Source organism: Rana temporaria, chromosome 9 (genome assembly GCF_905171775.1).
Source record: "Rana temporaria chromosome 9, aRanTem1.1, whole genome shotgun sequence".
NCBI classification, from domain to species: domain Eukaryota; kingdom Metazoa; phylum Chordata; class Amphibia; order Anura; family Ranidae; genus Rana; species Rana temporaria.
Window position 1 is genome coordinate 117,854,387 of NC_053497.1, and position 18,753 is coordinate 117,873,139.

General features: G+C 46.5%; 1 protein-coding gene across 1 annotated transcript in view; it reads right to left on the reverse strand.

Moving 5' to 3' along the window:
• UBA1 (ubiquitin like modifier activating enzyme 1) overlaps positions 1-15,363 on the reverse strand; it is a 64,523-nt gene extending 49,160 nt beyond the window's left edge. The window contains exon 1 of the mRNA XM_040324254.1: positions 15,262-15,363. Within this exon, the coding sequence (XP_040180188.1) occupies positions 15,262-15,339 (78 nt within the window). The 5' untranslated portion in view covers positions 15,340-15,363. The remainder of the gene's footprint in view (positions 1-15,261) is intronic.
• Between the last annotated feature and the right edge of the window lie 3,390 nt (positions 15,364-18,753).

The following is an 18,753-nucleotide window of genomic DNA, read 5'->3' on the forward strand; positions in this document are numbered from 1 at the left end:
GTGGCAGGGACATGCGTGGTCAGTGCAGTGGAAAAAAATAAAATGTACAAGGTCATTCACAATAAGAATCACTATGGTGTCTCACCTAGTCAGGGGATTCCTGGCATAATCAAAGACCCCTTGGGAGCCCGAGTAGTGTCTCTAGCATTACTTCACAGCCTCAGCGCAAAGCCTGCTCTAAACACCAGGTTGAAGGAAAAAAATCTTGAGGAAAATCTGCTGCCCCCTGCCAGAAAGTTGTCATTGGAAAGGTGGTTTATCTTTCAACATGATAATGACCCATAGCAGAAAGGAACCCACAGTGGTTGGAGAAAGATGAATATCCTTAAATGTCCTAGTCAGAGCCCAGACTTAAATCCCATTGAAAATCTGTGGAATGACATGAAAACTGCAGTCCATGTTTGGTCACCATCAAAATTAACTGAACTTGATCAGTTCTGCAAAGAGTGGGCAAATATTGCAAAGGCTAGACGTGCAAAGTTAGTAGAGACATATCCCAACAGACTAAAGGCTGTAATTAAAGTAAAGGATGGCCCAACAAAATACTGACACAAGTGATCCCTTTTCCAACTATATATGTATAAAAAATATATATCAGTCTTATTTTGTTTATAGCACAATTTTTCATTAAAGTACAGCATTGCAAAAAAAATGGCCCGAGGGCTTTCACACCGAGTAGATGCGCTGGCGGGAGAGAAAACAAAAATCTCCTGCAAGCAGCATCTTTGGAGCGGTGTGTATACCGCTCCTTCCCATTGAAAACAATGGGAAACCGCGGTAATACCGCCGTCAATGCGCCTCTGCAGAGGCGCATTGCGGGTGGTATTAACCCTTTTTCGGCCGCTAGTGGCCAAATTCGGCAGCAATTCCAACGGTATAGTGCCGCTATACCACCACCGCACATCCTGCCACAGTGTGAAAGGGGCCTAAGTTTTTTTTCCCCCCCCCCGCACTAAACTCTTAACCCTCTACTGTGGGGCAGCACAGTGGTGTAGCGAGTAGCACTTTCGCCTAGCAGCAAAAGGGTCGCTGGTTCGAATCCCGACACCATCTGCCTGGAGTTTGCATGTTCTCCCTGTGCATGCGTGGGTTTCCTCCGGGTACTCCGGTTTTCTCCCACACTCCAAAGACATGCTGGTAGGTAAATTGGATCTTGTCCAAAATTGGCCCAGTATATATATGTATATCTGTGTGTATGACTGTGTGTCCCAAGCGTGTCACGATCCTACGGGGTAAAATGACCGCACCAGCCAAGCAGACTCTGGCTGGAAAAAGCACCCAGAGGCGATTCAGTTTGCATGAGTTGCGCTATACAAGTCATTCATTCATTCACCTAATCTATGGAAACTTGGGGCCATAACCCAAAAGGTTTGAGAATGACACAAATATGAAATTTTCCCAAAGTCTGCTGCCTTAGGTTTTTACAATGGCAATTTGCATATACTTCAGAATGTTATGAAGAGTGAACAGATGAATTGCAAAGTAATTTTCTCTGATTGTTTGGGGCATAAAAAAATAAAAATAAAAAAAAAAACACACAAACACACACACACACACTCACGCTCCTATAGCGTTAGTCTCCCGTTAATGAGCTTAAGGCCCCATGTACATGGGACGCTGCTAAACGTAGGTTCAGACGCTTTTTTTCCCAACTGCCCCTGAACTCCTTCAATCAGGGGTTGACAAATTTGCTTGGAATCTAGGAGCCAGCTAAAAAAAGTTAGGAGCCAGAAAACGCGACCCGTCCCGGCGAGCTTGCGCGCAGAGGCGAACACATACGTGAGCAGCGCCCGCATATTTAAACGGTGTTCAAACCACACATGTGAGGTATCACCGCGATTGGTAGAACGAGAGCAATAATTCTAGCCCTAGACCTCCTCTGTAACTCAAAACATGCAACCTGTAGATTTTTTTAAACGTCGCCTATGAAGATTTTAAAGAGTAAAAGTTTGTCGGCATTCCACGAGCGGACGCAATTTTGAGGCGTGACATGTTGGGTATGAATTTACTTGGCTTAACATTATCTTTCATAATATAAAAAAAAAATGGGGATAACTTTACTGTTGTCTTATTTTTTAATTTAAAAAAGTGTAATTTTTTCCCAAAAAAGTGCGCTTGTAAGACCGCAGCGCAAATACGGCGTGACAGAAAATATTGCAACGATCGCCATTTTATTCTCTAGGGTGTTAGGATAAAAAATATATATAATGTTTGGTGGTTCTAATTAGAGGGAAGAAGATGGCAGTGAAAATAGTGAAAAATTACATTAGAATTGCTGTTTAACTTGTAATGCTTAACTTGCAATACCAACGGCCACCACCAGATGGCGCCAGCTTACACATCTGGTGGTAATAACTTGTAATACCAACGGCTCACCACCAGATGCCCCCCTTCCAAGCCAAGTCGCCAGGACCCTATTTCTAGTCGCCATGGCGACCTGGCGCCCGGGATTTGTCGAGCCCTGCTTTCAATGTTATCCTATGTGACCATGTACACAGTCTCATTTGCCGTTTTTTAGGCAATTGAGTTTAACAGCGTTTCTTTGAAAATAAATAAATAATAATAAAAAAAGGGTTCAGATGCAGAAGTTTCCACGTTTTAGAGGCCAAACGCAACAACCCGCGTTTCATTTATAGGCGTTTTTGGCCATAACATTTTTTTTTTATTGAAACACTAAACGCGGCATGTAAACGTGGCAAAAGTGGACGTTACCATCTGTCAAGTTAAATAATTTAGGAGCAGTTGTAAAAGTGTCCTGTGTACATGGAGCCTTAGTATGGATGTTAGACTGGCGTTTTACAAGTGTTAGTGTCAAGTTAAAAATGCCCCCCCCCTATGGGCACTTTTGAAGCCTCTGATGAGCGTTAAAACAGCTCCACAAACTTCTATCCCATTAGAGGAAATAAACTAATCTTAACGCACTGCAATTGAATGCCAGTGTGTTTGTAAAAGGCTACAATAGACTTGTTCATTCCCCGACTTAGTTGGGGTAGGCGGTACACTTTGGTGGAGGTGGGTCAGTCACACCCCCGTGACCTATGACCTCTGGGGGGAGGTCCCTGTTCTAATTCCTGAGTCCTAGCCTTATTCTTCAATGGGAAGCCCTAACCCCTCCGGGCTCAACATGAGGCTTCAATTTTGAAGAGACGCAACGCCAACGCTTCAGGTTTTGCTAATGTGACTAGCGCTGTCCAAATGCCTATGCAAATGATGCAATGAGTGGAATTTTCAAGTCAAACGCATTCTTTTCATGCCAGTGTGAACTTGGCCTAAAGCATCCTTAGACCATTCGTGTGTGGGGTTGCTTCTCAGCCAAGGGAGTGGGCTTACTCAATTTTGTCTATGAACACAGCCATGAAGAAAGAATTGTACCCAACCATCTAAGAACAGTTTGGTACCGAACAACGCTTTTTCCCCAGCATGATGGAGCACCTTGTCATAAGGCCAAAGTGATCACCAAGTGGCTTGGTAGAGCAGCACGATTCTGGATAAAATGAGAATCTAAATTTTTTTGCTTTGAAGATAGATCATGATTCTCACTGCATAACATCTTTCACATAAAAACAAAGAAAATGTTTTAATTGTTTACTGTGAAAATGACAATTGCAGTTTGGGAGTTAACCACAAGGGGGCGCTGATGTTATGTGTAACCTCATGTGTCTTTACAACGGTAGGGGGGTGTGGCTGTAGGTGTGACGTCATCGATTATGTATCCCTATAAAAGGGATCACACAATCGATGACGCCGCCACAGTGAAGAACGGGGAAGCTGCGTTTGCATACAGCTCTCCCCGTTCTTCAGCTCCAGGGACCGATCGCGGGACTCCAGCGGCGATCGGGTCCCGGTCGCCGAGCTTCGGACCGTGCACGCCCACAGCTGGGTACTAGCACAGGACGTACCTATACGTGCATGTGCCCAGCCGTGCCATTCTGCCGACGTAAATGTGCAGGAGGCGGTCCTTAAGTGGTTAACCGTGTAGGTTTAGGAGATATTTCCAGCACCTACAGGCAAGCCCTAATCTAGGCTTACCTGTAAGTCAAAGTGGTCTGTAAGTGTTTACAACCACCTTAAGATTGCGAGGGGGGTTGAATTGGGATTTTTTTTTTTTTTTTTTTTTTTTTTTAACAATCGTGCAGCTCTCTAGCTTGGGGAACAAAACCTCTAAATTTTGGGTCGATGTCCAGGAAGCACCGACCATATACCCACTGAGAACTTGTGGTCAAACCTCAAGAGGCGGGTGAACAACACCCCCCCCCCCCCCCCCCACACACAAATTCTGACAAACTCCAAGCATTGATTATACAAGAATAGGCTGCCATCAGTCAGGATGTGGCCCAGAGTTTGATTGACAGCATGCCAGGGCAAATCGCAGAGGTCTTGAAAAAGAAGGGTCAACACTGCAAATATTGGCCCTTTGCATAAACTTCATGTAATTGGCAATAAAATCCTTTGACACTTATGAAACGCTTGTAATTATACCATAGTAACATCTGACAAAAACATCTAACACTGAAGCAGCACTTTGGGAATTTTTTTTTATTTGTGTCATTCTCAAAACTTCTGGCTGAATTTTATCTGTACATTCATTTTTTTTGGGCATGCAACCTGCATATCACACAAACCAAGGGGGAAACAAAATTTTCTTCCTGTATTCTTCCACAAGGTAGAGAATTAAATAAAATGAAAAAATGAACTGATTGCATAAGATGGGTGGGGAAATCTCACAGTTGGAACACCCGTCTGATCGATGCAATAGCAAACAAGAAAAACCACCTTTTGTGACAGAGACAACAAAGGGATCTTCTGAACGTCCGCAAAGGGAGCATCCTGAAGCACCGAGAGGACCAAATCCAAGTCCCATGGGAGCAGTGGAGGGGCCGCATGTCGGGTCCCCTGCACAAACAAGCGCACCAAGGGGTGCGCTGCCAATGGCCGCTGAAAGTAAAACAGCCAGAGCCGAAATCGGACTCATAACCGCACTCAAGGCGAGAACCTGATCCACGCCACGCTGTAAAAACAGCAGAAACTGGGATACCGCGTAAGCACGGGGGTGCCACTTCATCTCCTCACACAGAGACGTAGGTCTACCACATACGATGGTAAATCCTCCCTGAAGTAGACTTCCGTGCACGCAGCATGGTAGAAACCACCGAGTCTGATAGGCCCCGGTCCTTCAACACCTGGCTCACACCAGTCACGCCGTTAAAGCCAGCGACCATAAAGCAGGATGGGGGAAAAAAAAAAAAAAAAAAAAAAAAAAAAAAAATCGAACCTTGCGACAGAAGATCTTCTTTCAGGGGTAGACGCCACCAGACGCACAAGGTCCGCGTACCAGGAACGGCGCGGCGAGTCTGGGGCGAACAGGATTGTCGGAATCCCTTCGGCTTCCACTCTGCGCAGCAGGCGAGGAAGAAGATTCAGAGGGGGGGCGCGTGAATCAGGCGATAGTGACCCCCAAGGCGCCACAAACGCGTCTGATGCATCCGCCCACGGGTCCCTCGACCTGGCCACGAACCGTGGCACCTTCCGATTGAGACAGGATGCTAGAAAGTCCACGTCTGGAGTGCCCCACCTTGGGCACAGACTCAGAAACACCTCCGGGAGTAAAGACCATTCTCCATGGTCTAGTGTTTTGGCGACTCAGTCGGCTTGCCAATTCTGTACTCCCAGAATGTACACGGCCGATAGAGCCAAAACAGACCTTTTCGGCCCACCGAAGGATGTGGGCGACCTCCGTCGCCGCAGCTGAACTCCGTGTGCCTCCCTGATGATTGACGTACGCCACGGCCGTGGCGTTGTCGGACTGGATCCTGACCAGTCGACCATGCAGATCCAGGGACCACCCGATAAAGGCACAGCTTGATTACTCGGGCCCCCAGGGAACTCTCCACCCCACCCGGTGCAGAGCGAGCCGAGACAGGTCCTACGTGTGCACTGGAGGTGGCTGCGCAGCATCTATCATCCCAGAAAGATTTGCGGTCTTCCAGCAGCGCTAAAACGACTGCACGAGGCCAAACGAAATCCAAGATGGCCGCAGTATGAGGAAAAAAACACCACAGGAAAAGCAAGCCATAGAAAGCGTAAACACAGTAAAATGGCGGCCAATGCGCAGTATAAAAATACCCAGAGTGACACAGCACACAGAGCAGCACCCAGTACACACAGCGCTACAAAAACCTGTGCAAAACACACACACAGCCCCAGCTATACACACAGGCCCCGGTGGCAATAAAGAGACCCCAGAAGGCCCCCCCCCCCCCTCACAGCCATTACCCCAAGGGGGAAGGAGGGAGAGGAAAGCAGGGAACACCCTCAGTCGACCTGCCAGGGGAAAATTCCAGCCATACCACCTTACCTGAGCAAGGGGCCACTACTTACCCGTCCTGCGACCACCGGCTGGAGGTATCCCAGACAGAACCAAAGTCTGCTAAAAGGCATGGCTGTCGGCCAGACACACTGTGACAAGGCCATAGAGACCGGTCATATGTGTGCCCTAGAACATGACGTTGCCCGGCCGCCCCTGGAGCAATGGGGCCTGTCGTGGACGACCCAGAGCTGAGCTGAGGGCCAGCACACGCTCGATGGCCGAACATGGGGGGGGGGGCTACAAGAGTCAAGACCCAACCTGTCACCCAGTCGGCAGTTGATAGAAGAATCACAGGATCCAAAAATGCAGGAACAAAATAATAAAAAGCGAAAAAAATAAATAAATAATAATTCGCAAGAAAAAAAATCTCCAGCGTACAGGACTCCAGAGTGCCTGTCCTCTCCTGTCATTAGGCAGAGAAAAAAAAAGAACTGAGGCTGCTAGAGCAGGGTGTGGGTTATACCCAGGGAGCCACGCCCCCTGTGAGGAGCTGCACTGAGGAAAGTGTTGTTAACACAAAGTGCTTTTTTTCTGCCTAAACTCTCCTGGAAGGAAGCGGATATAACCCCAAGGTCAAAGGCTGCTGTGTCCGTCCATGGACGGAAGAGACGGAAAATAGGATTTTCTTCCGTCAGCAAAATCGGATCTTTGCGGAGGCGGGTGATTACGGATGTCAGCGGATGGTCATCCGCTGACACCCGCAATCAGATAGGGACCAATGTATGTCCCGTTTTCACCCGCGATGGATGAAAATGCGGACATACCTTTCACATATTCTGCCTGGCAGCACATGTGAAAGGGGCCTTATAAAGTTACTCTACCTGCCAGTGAAAGCACAGCCAATACAGTGGGGGAGAGAGAAAGATACATGGATGCCTGCCAAGCAGCTTTGTTTATAAATATAAGAAATGCAATCGCTGTCCAGTCACCAGTCTGCTCAGGCAGCTGTCAGTGACCGCTCAGGGCACATTAAACTGCACAAATCATGTGGCTGATCCTAAAATGGAACAGATTAATATTTCCAGAACATAAAACACTGTTTAAAACATTCATTTATCTAATGTACACCTCAATTCTAGAATTGCATTTTAAATAAAGAAAAGAAGGGTTAGAGCCTGTGATGAGTGTGACTGCCATCTGTGTCCCCACTGGGAATGTTTCCTCTGACTTCCTGTCAGGACAGGAAGGGATAGAATGATTGAACCTTTTGTCAGTACCCCTCATTTCTAGTGCTTAGGTAACAGGAGAAGAAAATTAGTAAACTAGACACTGGACACTTAATTTGACCAGGACAGAGGCTTTTGGAGGGGAATGAATGCTAGCCTCTTGCCTTGCGATCATGGGCCCTGGCATTTGGGGGAACGGTGCGCTTTGTGAGCTGTATGCCAGGGGACCCTTGAGGTGGTGTTACCTTGGATTCAGGTCCATGTCCTGTCTCCCCCCGCCTCCCAAGACTCTGGGAACCCTGTATATGCCATATTAGAAAGAGTGACCGATTCATACTGTAAGGAGATGCCAATGTCATCACCTCCAGCCACCTGTCCGTTGTCTTCTATAATATAAATTAGTCTAGTGTGGCTTCTGTCACCCATTGTTGCTTGTGCTAATTGAACCTGCAATTGTATGAAGGAGTTCTGTGTTGACATACATGATAATGTGTATTGTAGAGTCACATCGGCTGTGTTAAGGGATTAGGTAATTAGCTCATCTTAATTTATGTTTCTGGTAATGTTAGAGCCGATGCCTCCTCTAACACCGCCTCCTGTTCCAGGCTAAGCGATACCCAGTACACTTCACCTGGGACCTTTCTAGCAGCCTGGCAAGCGATTCCAGAAGAGGAAAATGTCAGTGTATTAAACATCACATACACAGTACTTTTGCAATGGACATATTAGCACTTACAAAAAAGGTCATTAGGCTGCTTTTACACATCAAATGCAGGAGTTTTGGTGAGCTTTCGCAAAGTGCACCACACCCACAAGAAGCAATAGAAGTCTGACTGACTCCGTGCAGCTAACCCACAGGAAAGCCGATGGGGCGCTGCAGGTAAACCGCAGTGCAGCCGTGTAAAAGCTTTATAGGAGATAGTAAGGGCTCATTAACGTTTGGGGGGGGGGGACAGTAAAACCCCCATGGCTCATTGTGGCCCCACACGATTAAATAACTTAGGTGGCCCTCACTCTTCAAAAGGTTTAGCACCCCTGATGCAACATGTGCCAGCCTCCTCTTCCCCTAATCCCACCACCCTGTGTCAGCGGGCAGGGAATCTTCTCCCCACAACCACCGTCACCATTTATAAACTGTGTGGCTGTGCCGAGCCATGGTCACATCATTCAATCAGAGTTTTGTATATATTCTCATCGCACACGCCCCTGGAAAAAGAGGCTCATCAATGGTGGGTGCTGCAGCGATTACCAGCTGGACCCTAGAGACATCAAGAAAGTGTACATATTCGCCAGAACACCATGGTCACTGTCCAAAGGCTTTTATTGCAGAGAAATCACAAAGACAAGTGCAACATTCCCGAGTCGCACAGGACCTCTTCGTCAGCCATGGTGTGCTGGCAAATATGTACAATTTATTCAGAGTTCTTTGAATTAACTACAAGTACTGTCGGCCACTGCAGACAGGAGCTTGCAGTTCTCAACGCACTGCGAGGGAGCTGGTGAGCGCTCATAGTTCATTGATTCTTCCTGCAATTCAGTAACTGTCTGCCCATATCAGACATAAGGGCAGAGTGTCCTGAGAGTCTGCAGGTTCCTGGAATTGCACCCGTGATCTGCTGATGGCAGGTGCAATGTTTTTCAGGCTTCAGTGCAAGAAGAAGAAGAAGAAAAAAAAAAAAAAAGCATTTTTCTTTTCCAGCAAAAAGATGTGCATTTATTATAAAATGTGAACTTATCCTTTAAGCTGGATGTGTAGACAGCTGCTCTTATCGCAAAGCAATGTATTATTGTACAACACCACAGCAGATAGCTGCATGTCTTAGGCCCCTTTCACACTGGGGCGTTTTTCGGGCGCTTTGGCGTAAAAAAAAAAAAGCATGTAAAGCGCCTGAAAGAAGCCTCATCTGCAATCCCAATGTGAAAGCCTGCTTTCAGAGCCCTTTCACACTGCCAGCGCCCGAAAAACACTGGTAAAGCGCCGCCAATACCCCTTTCACACTGGGGCGTTTTTTCAGACGCTTTGGCGTTAAAAAAAGCTCACTCAATGGGAAGGGGGCTTTAGGAGCACTGTATTCAAAGCGCTGCAAAGAAGCCGCTTGCAGGACTTTTTTTGACGCCCTGCCAGCGCAGCGCCTCAGTGTGAAAGCACTCTGGCTTTTACATTGGGATTGCAGATGCAGCTTCTTTCAGGCGCTTTTTTTTAATGCTAAAGAGCCTAAAAAACACCCCAGTGTGAAAGGGGCCTTAGGAATACTTATGATGGTTCTGCTAGGTTGTGTGCACTCCAGCACTATGCTTCTTGTTTTCACCAGGATCAGCAGAAGGATGTTCTGCAAGCATCTTTGAGCAGCAAGTAGACAGACAGGAGTGGAGAGCCAGGAATTATAAGAGAACAGCTGCTGAGGCCAGCAAAATAAGGATTCAACACTCCAGCAAGTGTTGGATTTCTATGCTGTGTGTAGAACTGATTTTTTTTAAAGGAAGAAAAAGGGTAAAATTAAAGGAACAAATCAATGGCCAAGGACAGCCATTAGTAGTCAACCCAATTTCCTTTCATTGCAAGCAGTGCTAGGGGGTGGAATGCTGATGCTGGCGGTGCTCAAAAGATAACTGTACATTACATGAGCATCATTCAGTGCAGCTTTAAAGTGGTTGTAAACCCTCCACCCGGAAGTTACACCTACAGGTAAGCCTAGATTAAAGGGGTTGTAAAGGTTCGTCTTTTATTTTCTAAATAGGTTCCTTTAAGCTAGTGCATTGTTGGTTCACTAACCTTTTCCTTTGATTTCCCTTCTAAATGCTTTTTTTCTTTGTTTTAATTTCTCACTTCCTGTTTGTCCTCAGTAAGCTTTCCACCATCATCTGAGCGGTGGAACGTCATTTAGAACAGCTTACTGAGGAGGAGGAACAGGAAGTGAGAAAATCAGACAAAGAAAACAAAAGAAAAAAAACATTTAAAAAGGGAAAAATCTAAGGAAAAAGGTAAGTGAACCAACAATGCACGAGCTTAAAGCAACATATTTAGAAAATAAAAACGAACCTTTACAACCCCTTTAAGGCTTACCTGTAGGTGTTTGCAATATCTCCTAAACCTACACGGCTTAGGAGATATTTGCCAATAGGTGTGCGCAGTAAAATCCCCATTCATAAAAACGACAATGCCGTATTTGATGGCTCCCGCGCACATACGCGGGAGTGACGTCATCGCTGGTCCGCCCAATCACAGCGCCGGAGCGGCGATACCCAGAAGAGATGTCTGCGGCCGGAGGGGGGAGACTGGCGGCTTCGATTCTAAGGTAAGTAATGCATAATGAGCTAGTATGCTAGTCATACTAGCTCATTATGGCTTTGTCTTGTAGGTGTTTTTTCCCCCTCAAGGGTTTACAACGGCTTTTAAGGACCACAGGAGGAACTTGGTGCTTCACTGTTCAGCTCAGCAGGAGGAAAGTCTGTTTAACCACTTCAGCCCCAAGCCTAATTTTGACACTTGTTGCTTAAAAGTTAAAAACAGTATTTTTGTAACAAAATAACTTAGAACCCCCAAATATTGTAATTTATATATATATATATATATATTTTTAGCAAAGACCCTCGAGAAAATGGCGGCTGTTCCAATATTTTATGTCACACAGTATTTGCACAGCGGTCTTTCAAACGTGATTTTTTTTTTAAATAAACTTTTAATTAAAAAAAAAAAAAAAAACACAGTAAAGTTAGCCATTTTTTGCATATTCTGAAAGATGATACGCCGAGTAAATAGATACCGAACACGTATGCTTTACAATTGCACACACCTGTGGAATGGCGACAAACTAACTACAGTACTTAAAAATCTCCATAGGCGACGTGTTTTTTTTTTTTTTAGCAGTTACTGGTTTAGAGTTTTACAGGAGGTCTTTTGCTAGAATTATTGCTCTTGCTCCAATTGTAGCGATACCCCACATGTAATTTAAAACACAGTTTACATTCGCGGGCACGACTCACATATGCGTTTTCTTTGGTGCGCGAGATCACCTTTATTGCTGTCACAAGGAATATAAAAATATCCCTTGTAAGGCTGGGTTCACACTACGGTTTTCCCGTCCGTCAGCCGCATACGATTTATATGGAAAACCGTATGCGGCTGAAACGGACGGGAACGTATGGAACCGCACACATGTGCGTTTTCCATTAACATTAATGTTAAAGGAAAACGTATGCGTTTGCCATACTGTCTTAAAAACGACCGCAAAACCGTGGTTGAACACGGTTTTGCGGACGTTTAAAAAACGTTTTGCCAGCAAATCGTACGCACCCGGATGCATCTGAGTGCATACGATTTGCAATGCATTCTCTATCTATACGTTTTCCCGTCCGGGCCCGTACGTTTTCAATACTGAAATCGTATGCGGCTGACGGACGGGAAAACCGTAGTGTGAACCCAGCCTTACAGTAATAGGCAGTGACCGGTACTTTTTTGGGGTTGGGGGGGGAAAATTGGGGTCTAAAAGAACCCAAATCCTTCCTTTGCACTTCAAAGCATTCAAAACACCAAAATCTGCATTTTGGAATACTGTTTTTTTTTTTTTTGGAGAGAAGTAGTCAAACAAGCAGATTTTGGCACTTAGTTGAAAGATCTTCACGGTTTTATCAAACTGACTGCATTTTGCACTAAATTGGAAAGTTACACATACACGATCTTTGTGACCTTTTGACACAAAGGAATTTCACATTTAATTATATGGACTGATTTATTGTGCATCTTTTAATTTGTTTTCATTTTCTCTTGGTAATTTGAATTGTGCAGTAAGAAATAATCCAAGTTTTTTAGGGTTTAGCGTGGCACATTTGCGCATACATTTTATACAGAAGGTTAAACAATTCTGAGTACTCCAGACGTTTTCCTTCATTTTAAGATCTTTGTGTGAGTGCAAAGTCTTTGATTATATAATTTAGTTTACTGGAGAGCGTAAAAGAACGCTGAGTTTAATAATACTTTAATACGGAACTTCACCCAAAAGGGGAAGTCCAACATAGTTTGCCGTCTAACCCACCATGCCCCCCCTTCCTTTGCCACTTTTTGGGGTGGGTCGACAGGTACCCACTTCTGTCAATGACGAGTTCACCCCCTCGGACACATTACTGGTCCAAGAAGGCTGCAGGACCATGCACAAAGCACAGTGGTAAGCAGCAAAGCTTGACTGCCGGTTTCCCTTAGTTAGGATGCCGGCGCCTTGATCCAAAACCCATTGGCACAGGTGAGGACATCACTGGATCTTTTTTCTCCTCTTTAAGCTTCAAAAAAGAAAGAAAATAGCAGATTCGTTGCCATGCACAGCTACTCTAGTTTTAATAAATTCACCTCAATTGTCTATTATGTGATATATATATATATATATATATATATATATATATACACATATACACACTACAATGTGGCAAATTCACTGTTACAGTCCGCTCTACAGATCCTCTAAAATGCCTTTGCTGTGCCCCCCCCCCCCCCTAAATCATCTTCTACATCTGCTCAGTATCTTCATTGTCAATTCATTCAATTGTGGGGAGGGGGAGGGAATCAAACTAAATCTATTTTGTTTTAGTTCCCTCCCCTCCCCCCCCTATTGTGGCTGTGCATGGCTTGATTTTGGCCTAAAGCTCATTTCACCTCCAGCTGCCCCATATCAGCACTATACATCCACACTCTCAAGAGTAGATATTCAACAGATAGCAAATCTGCAAGACAGAGTAGAATTAGAAGCTGGCAAGACCAAAACTCAATCATCCATATCTTTATGGGCCTTGCTTTGTGCTCTGTCATGTTGGAACAGGAAGGGGCCATGCCCAAATTGTACCCACAAAATTGGGAGCATTAAATTGTCTTGGTATGCCGACACCTTAAGAGTTCCCATCGCTGGAACTAAGGGGCCAACCCAACACCATATTCCCCCTCCCCGCCAAATAATTTGGACCAATGCACAAAACAAGGTCCATAAAGACATGAGTGAGTTTGGGGTGGAGGAACTTTACTGACCTGCACAGAGTCCTGACCTTAACCCAATAGAACACCTTTGGGATGAATTAGAGCGGAGATTGTGAGCCAGGCCTTCTCATCCAACATCAGTGCCTGACCTCACAAATGTGCTTGTGGAAGAATGGTCAAACATTCCCATAGACACACTCTTAAACCTTGTGGACAGCCTTCCCAGAAGAGTTGAAGCTGTTATTGCTGCAAAGGGTGGGCCAACTCAATATTGAACCCTACAGACTGGGATGTCGTTAAAAGCTCATGGGCGTCCTAATACTTTTGGTAACAGTATATATATATATATATATACATATATACACACACACACACACACACACACACTTGGATTAAAAAAATATATATATGAGTGCGGTAGATATTTCTGTGTGTTCACTAGGGAGGCATTCTCTCAAGGACTCATTGATCCCAAACTCTGTACTGTATTTTGGGACATTTGCAGCCAAGGTGACAAAAAAAAATGCAGTTTATAAACACAGCAACAATCTATGCCTGTGTGCGCTCCATTCAGTATGCAGTGCTATGGGAACAGACATCTTCATGACACATTGGGACAGTAGGATTGGTAACCTGTGCCTCTATAAGATGTAGAACTACTGGTCCCAACACAGAGCAGAGCCGATAAAAGATATCCATAACTACAAGGGTGCGGGCACACCAGCTGTACTACAAGTCCCAGCATGCACCAGCTAGCAAAAAAGGCTGGGCTATGTAGCCCTATCACAGCTTGGGAGGTAAGGCTGGCGAGACAGGAAGGACTTAAAGTATAACTAAATGTAAGTTTGTTTTTTTCTTAATTTTGGACAAAGTAGAGCACCTGTCAATTTGTATTGCTGTCTGTGCCCCCCTGTCAATTTGTATTGCGGTCTGTGCCCCCCTGTCAATTTGTATTGCTGTCTGTGCCCCCCTGTCAATTTGTATTGCTGTCTGTGCCCCCCTGTCAATTTGTATTGCTGTCTGTGCCCCCCTGTCAATTTGTATTGCTGTCTGTGCCCCCCTGTCAATTTGTATTGCTGTCTGTGCCCCCCTGTCAATTTGTATTGCTGTCTGTGCCCCCCTGTCAATTTGCATTGCTGTCTGTGTCCGCATTAAGGAGATTCACCTTTTCCAATTGTGCCGTTTACCATTATCCTTAATAGTGAAGAAAAGAAAAAAATCCCACAATTGAGTTGTCTCCAGAAAAGAGGGTACATCTTCCAATGGGGACACTAGCTCTGGTAACCCCCAAAGGAACTCCCTTAATTTGGAGGGATTTCCTCTCACTTCCTGTTTGGCTGTGAGACAGGAAGTGAAGGGAATCTCCCCAATGGGACAAAGATGGCAAAAAAAAAAGCCTGACAGGGGTTTTAATCCTCGACTGCTCATCCATAATGGAAAAAGGTGTCTTTAGTTCTACTTTACCAACCCCACAGCAGCTGTGAGAACAGAAGTACGCATCAGACAGACTGGGCCCAGTGATGTAGCAGAACTACAAGTCCCAGCCAGCTCTGAAGTTATGTGGGTGTTATGGAATGCTGGGGAGTGTAGCTGGAGGGCTGCATGTGGCCTGTATTCCTCCAGCTAGATATGTGGAGCTGTCTGTACAGCACACAAACTCCATGCTGCCTTTCTGTACCAGCCATTAAAGAAGGACCCCCCCCCTTCCTCGGCCTGCTATCTCCCCCCACACCAGCCATACACCTCGCTCCCAGCCCCCCGAGGGGTACCTCTTGTTCCTTCGCCTCTCCCTGGGAACGGCGATCACACAATGAATGCTCGGCTTCCCTCGCCAGCCGGTGCTCCATCTCTCCCGCGTCGCGCAGTATGACTTAACGAGACCGGCTCCAGCCGATGACGTCAAACGGGACAGAGGCGGGGCCGAGCGGAGGAGGATGGCAGAAGCGCGCGAATTGGGCGAAGGGGCGTAGCTTGGCGATGCATTGTGCTCAGACACGTGACTGGGTGAGAGCAGGGCACTGTGAAAGGGGAAGGCAAGGGATGCCACAATAGGGAGTGGGGGAAGGAGAGGAGGCGGAATGGTGATATGAAGAGGGGTGCAGGAATATGGAAGGGTAGTAACAAGAGGGGTGCAGGAATGGTGCTATGAAGAGGGGTGCAGGGATGGGTGGTAAGAAGAGGGGTGCAGGAATGGAGAGGGGTGCAAGGATTGGTGAAGGGTGGTAAGAGGGGTGCAGGCATTGGTGAAGGGTGGTATGGGGAAGGGTGGTAAGAAGAGTGGCGCAGAATGAGGAAGGGTGGTATGAAGAGGGGTGCAGGAAGGGTGGTAAGAAGATGGGTGCAGGAAAGGTGGTAAGAAGAGGGGTGCAGGAAGGGTGGTATGAATGGGGAAGGGTGGTATAAAGAGGGGTGCAGGAATATGGAAGGGTGGTAAGAAGAGGGATGCAGGAATGGGGAAGGGTGGTATAAAGAGGGGTGCAGGAATATGGAAGGGTGGTAAGAAGAGGGGTGCAGGAATGGGGAAGGGTGGTATGAAGAGGGGTGCAGGAATGGGGAAGGGTGGTATGATGAGGGATGCAGGAATGGGGAAGGGTGGTATGAAGAGGGGTTCAGGAATATGGAAGGGTGGTAAGAAGAGGGGTGCAGGAATGGTTAATGGTGTAATAATACAGAGATGGAAACCCAGGAAGACATTAGGGTGATCAAGAAGCAGATCACCAATCCCACCTTGATGAAAAGTGGGCATGGATCATTTTAACTCCGGAAGATTTTACCCTCTTCATGACCCGGCTATTTTTTGCTATTTGGCACTGCCCTAACTTAACTGGTAATTGTGCCGTTATTCAACGTTGGACCCCAATGAAATCATGTACTATTTTTTTCACACAAAGCTTTCTGGTATTTGATTACCACTGGATTTTTATTTTTTGTACAATAAAGACCAAACAATTTGAATAATTTTGTGGCAAAATGCAGGGTGCGTTTGCATCCATGTAAATGGGTCCACTCTACAAGCTCCTCACAAGTGCATGCTTCTGCAGGGTTAAAGCAGGTGGTGAGAAAGCAACAAAATCCTGCTTGCTTTAACCCCAAGGTTGCAGAGTGGCCCCATTCATTTGAATGGGTCATGCTTGGCAGGTGCTACACCCACCAACCATGACAGGGCGTACAACTCCTGCTGCGGATGCAACATGTACACACTTGGCCACTATGGGGGTTTCCCCCCCCAACTGCAAATGTAAATAAACCCTTAACGTGCTGTGGTTTACCTGTACCTTGGGTGCAGTGCATCTGCAACGTTCCAGGGTTTCGCTTTGCCTGGCCATAGACCTCGTATTGCGAGTAATGCGGTTAACGAGCATTTCGCAATACGAGCACTGTATTTTTTTAAATCCTAACTCGGTTTGCGAGTGTTGTCTCGAAACACGAGCAGGATTTAAGCCAAAGCGGTGTGCAGTACCGCGTTTGGCCTAAGGTGGGGGGGCGTGGTAGCCGAACAGCGCCGTTCGGAAATACGCCGTTCCCGAGCCTTTGCAAGGTTTACCAAGGTCAGCGGAGCTGTCCTCTGGCCTTTTCGTCTGTTCCCGAGGCTCTCCACCTCTGCACGCATGTGGTATTGCATGACATTGAAGTCATGGCAAAACAAATTATTTTCGTTTACATTGACTTCAATGGGGAAACTCGCTTTGATAGAAGTACTTTGGATTAAGAGCATTCTCCTGGAACGGATTATGCTCGTAATCCGAGGTTCCACTGTATATAGATTAAAACAAACGTTTATTCGAAATATAAAAAACAGACATACATATTAGGGATTGGGCTATCAATAAAACCCATACACATACAGTTGTGCTCATAAGTTTACATACCCTGGCAGAATTTATACATTTCTTGGCCATTTTTCAGAGAATATGAATAACACAAAAACGTTTTCTTTCGCTCATGGTTGGTGTTTGGCTGAAGCCTTTTATTATCAATCAACTGTGTTTACTCTTTTTAAATCATGACAACAGAAACTACCCAAATTACTCTGATAAAAAGTTTACATACCCCAGTTCTTAATACCGTATATTGCCCCCCTTTAACATCAATGACAGCTTGAAGTCTTTTGTGATATTTGTGGATGAAGCTCTTTATCTTCTCAGATGGTAAGGCTGCTCATTCCTCTTGGCAAAAAGCCTCCAGTTCCTGTAAATTCTTTTGCTGTCTTGCATGAACTGCACATTTGAGAGCTCCCCAGAGTGGTTCAATGATATTGAGGTCAGGAGACTGAGATGGCCACTCCAGAACCTTCACTTTATTCTGCTGTAGCCAATGACAGGTCGACTTGGCCTTGTGTTTTGTATAAAAACTCACGGTTCGGATCGTTCCTCGGATCAGGAGTCACGTATCGGATCATTTTTCGGATCAGCAAAAAAAAAAAATCTCCCCACTGTAATATCCACATGTCCCCCCCCCCCACCAACTATAGTACCCCCTCAGTGCAGACACCCCCCCTCCTCTCAGTACAGTGACCCCCTCCTCAGTACAGTGACCCCCCCCCTCCTCACAGTGATCCCCCCCCTCCTCACAGTGATCCCCCCCCTCTGTACAGTGATCCCCCCCTCCGTACAGTGATCCCCCTCCTCAGTACAGTGACCCCCCCTCCTCAGCAGTGATCCCCCCTGAGTACAGTGACCCCCTCAGTACAGTGACCCCCTCCTCAGTACAGTGACCCCCTCCTCAGTACAGTGACCCCTCCTCAGTACAGTGACCCCCCCTCCTCAGTACAGTGACCCCTCCTCAGTACAGTGACCCCCCCTCAACTAGTACCGACAGGCACTCCCCGAGCGGTGTGTCCGAGTGCGGGCTCCTCCTCTGTGGGTGTAAACAGAGGAGGGCCGCCGCCGGGTGTACCAAGATGGCCGCGGCTCCAGAGCTAGGCCGAAACCGCGGCCTTTCCTAAAGTTACGGCGGCGGCTCCGGAGCTAGGCCGAAGCCGCGGCCTTTCCTAGCGTTATGGTCACGGCTCCGGAGGTAGGCCGAAGCCGCGGCCATAACATTAGGAAAGGCTGCGGCTTCGGCCTAGCTCCGGAGCCGCCGCCGTAACATTAGGAAAGGCCGCGGCTTCGGCCTAGCTCCGGAGCCGTGGCAATCCGCGGATCACAGTGTGATCCGATCCGAAGGGGGTGACCCGTTCGGATCACGGATCAACTGTGATCCGTTGCACCCCTAGTTTTGGATCATTGTCATGTTGGAATTTCCAAGTACGTCCCATGCGC